This window comes from Echinococcus granulosus (genome assembly GCF_000524195.1).
Source record: "Echinococcus granulosus chromosome Unknown EG_S00054, whole genome shotgun sequence".
NCBI classification, from domain to species: domain Eukaryota; kingdom Metazoa; phylum Platyhelminthes; class Cestoda; order Cyclophyllidea; family Taeniidae; genus Echinococcus; species Echinococcus granulosus.
The window spans coordinates 346,761-348,938 of NW_020170434.1; the positions used below are offsets into that span (position 1 = coordinate 346,761).

The following is a 2,178-nucleotide window of genomic DNA, read 5'->3' on the forward strand; positions in this document are numbered from 1 at the left end:
GTAGTCAACAGGTTAATTTATGGAAGAAGGAAGAAAAGAAAAAGTTTAGTGATGAGAAGTGGGTAAGGGGGGATGGGCGTAGAAGGATGTAGGTTTAAGGAAGGGCGAATGGAAGGATAGAAGTAAAGAAGGATAGAGGAAAGATTGGCGGTCATTTTCAAAAGGCCAATTTCAGCTATCCCCTACCTCAATGCGTGCTCGTGTGGCAGCACTGGCCCCAGCCAAATGAAGGAAGAGTTTCCATTTAACAGCAAATGACATGACATGATGTGCCGAGTTGAATTTGAGCAAGTTGGGTGAGTTCACTCCACTGCCCCCTCATCAGTTAATTTGTGACCCCACTTCACCTCTCGCTTCACGCTACCAAACCGATTAATTTGGAGGTTGCGTTTCTTTTCTACCCGAAAAACTGCGTTACGCAAACAACCTTAACCAAGACGTATTCTTGATAAAGGAGAAAATTTTCAAATAACCAACTTATCGCGTTGCCAAATATAGACACATCCTTGCTTTAAAACGTTAAAAATGTTCTTTTGGGTCTGCATTTTTTTTAAATTTTACCTTTTACCTTGTTTTAGCATCAGAAAATGACTTTAAAATCCTTGAGCACCCTAAGATTGAGTCATGACTGGGCCAGCGAAGCGATTTGAGTGGATACGGAGTGGAGGCAGCGGAGGAGGAGGAAGGGAAATGTACCTCATTACTCATTCAGACACGCAACCAATTCACCGCTACCTCCAGCCACCTCCTCCTCGCCACTAGACCCTCTGCGAGGATCAGCTTTGTGTGCACGCCTAGAGGATGCAAGAAAAATTAATGTGTTAACGACAACATATCTTAATTTGGGTGCATTTTGGAAGAGGAATTTCCGTTTGAATCGTCTCTTCATTTTTTGTGGAGGAAACACAGCTTAGGTGTGATTCGAATAATCCAACCAGAATGTAGGAATTTTTAAACTGGTGCTCCACAGATGGTGAAGCACTCTCTATTGTGTCAATTTTACCACTTTTGTCTTTATTTAAAAGACCTTTTTCTATAGCATATCGGTGAAACTGGATTAAGGTTACTTTTATCATGTCGGTATTAAATGAAAGTTTTACAGCAAAAAATTGCCACCAAGAAGTGGTTTATGAAAATTGACTGGTTCTGGTGGTAAATCTCTGAGAGGCAGGTTCCTCATCACATTGAGGAGGGACCACTCCCCCTTTGTGAACGAAAAGAAGAAATTGGAGCAAAATAGGAAATAACACCTGGCTGTTGTTTAAATTGCCCTCAGAGTTTGGTATGGAAAACAGCTCGTGACCATTTTCCTCGTGCTGTTGGCAACTGCATCAGCGGGGAAAGCCATGAACTACCTGTTAAACAAACGCACCTTCTGTACCACGCTCGAGGAGGTGACAATAGGACTGAAGTATTATTTACGTGTTCCTTATTTCTTCCATATATGCGGTTACAGATCATGTAATTGTGTGATGCTTGACTAACCGACTGGCCTGTGATGTAAAATGTCCTTCCCCTCCATCTACTGCCGATCAACCGTAGATTGTAAAGGGTACGTGCCGCTACATTCCCACACGAATGAGATTCATCTACTTGGCACAACTTAAAGGTGGGCAGAATTGCCTTGCTTCGATAAAACAGCCTGGACTAATAAATCAGTTGGTAGGAAAAAATGCATTTAATTCTCTCTCACGGTCATGAAGAATTTATCACCTTGGGGTATAAAGGTGGAAAATATCACCTTATCTTCCAGATTTTTTTGTAATTCTTACAGTAAATACCCTTCCTTCTAAAAATTTGAAAGGAAAAATGCCGTACGTCACATATACGTGACACGTAAGTTTACTTTGACAGTTGTTAAGAGCTGTATGAAGCAAAATCTATCGCAGACAGTCCATATATGCATCCGGTTTAGGGGGTGGTATTCCCTTTTCAGAAAAGAATAATTATCTTGTCTGTAACGATAGGAATTCTTTCCGATATATTTGTTACTAAAACGCTGATCTATTGCAATTACCACCTAATCATCAAGAAGCAAACCTGTCAAATCTACTTTTTCTATTAGAGATTTTGACATCATGCGCCAAAACTACTGAATTCGGAATCCACTGATCTTGATATGCTTTAATTTTGCCTTAATATTACAAAAAAGAAAAATGAATTATTTCATTAGACGAA

At 40.2% G+C, this 2,178-nt stretch overlaps 1 protein-coding gene across 1 annotated transcript in view; it reads right to left on the minus strand. All coding sequences in view use genetic code 11, as the record gives it.

The window, feature by feature from the left end:
* Positions 1 to 821: 821 nt before the first annotated feature.
* The window catches only part of EGR_06287 (hypothetical protein), a gene marked incomplete at both ends in the record, with an annotated part of 2,214 nt that continues 857 nt past the window's right edge, over positions 822 to 2,178 (minus strand). The window contains 3 exons of the mRNA XM_024495536.1: positions 822 to 1,052; positions 1,773 to 1,864; positions 2,054 to 2,134. Of these exons, the coding sequence (XP_024350059.1) occupies positions 822 to 1,052; positions 1,773 to 1,864; positions 2,054 to 2,134 (404 nt within the window). The remainder of the gene's footprint in view (positions 1,053 to 1,772; positions 1,865 to 2,053; positions 2,135 to 2,178) is intronic.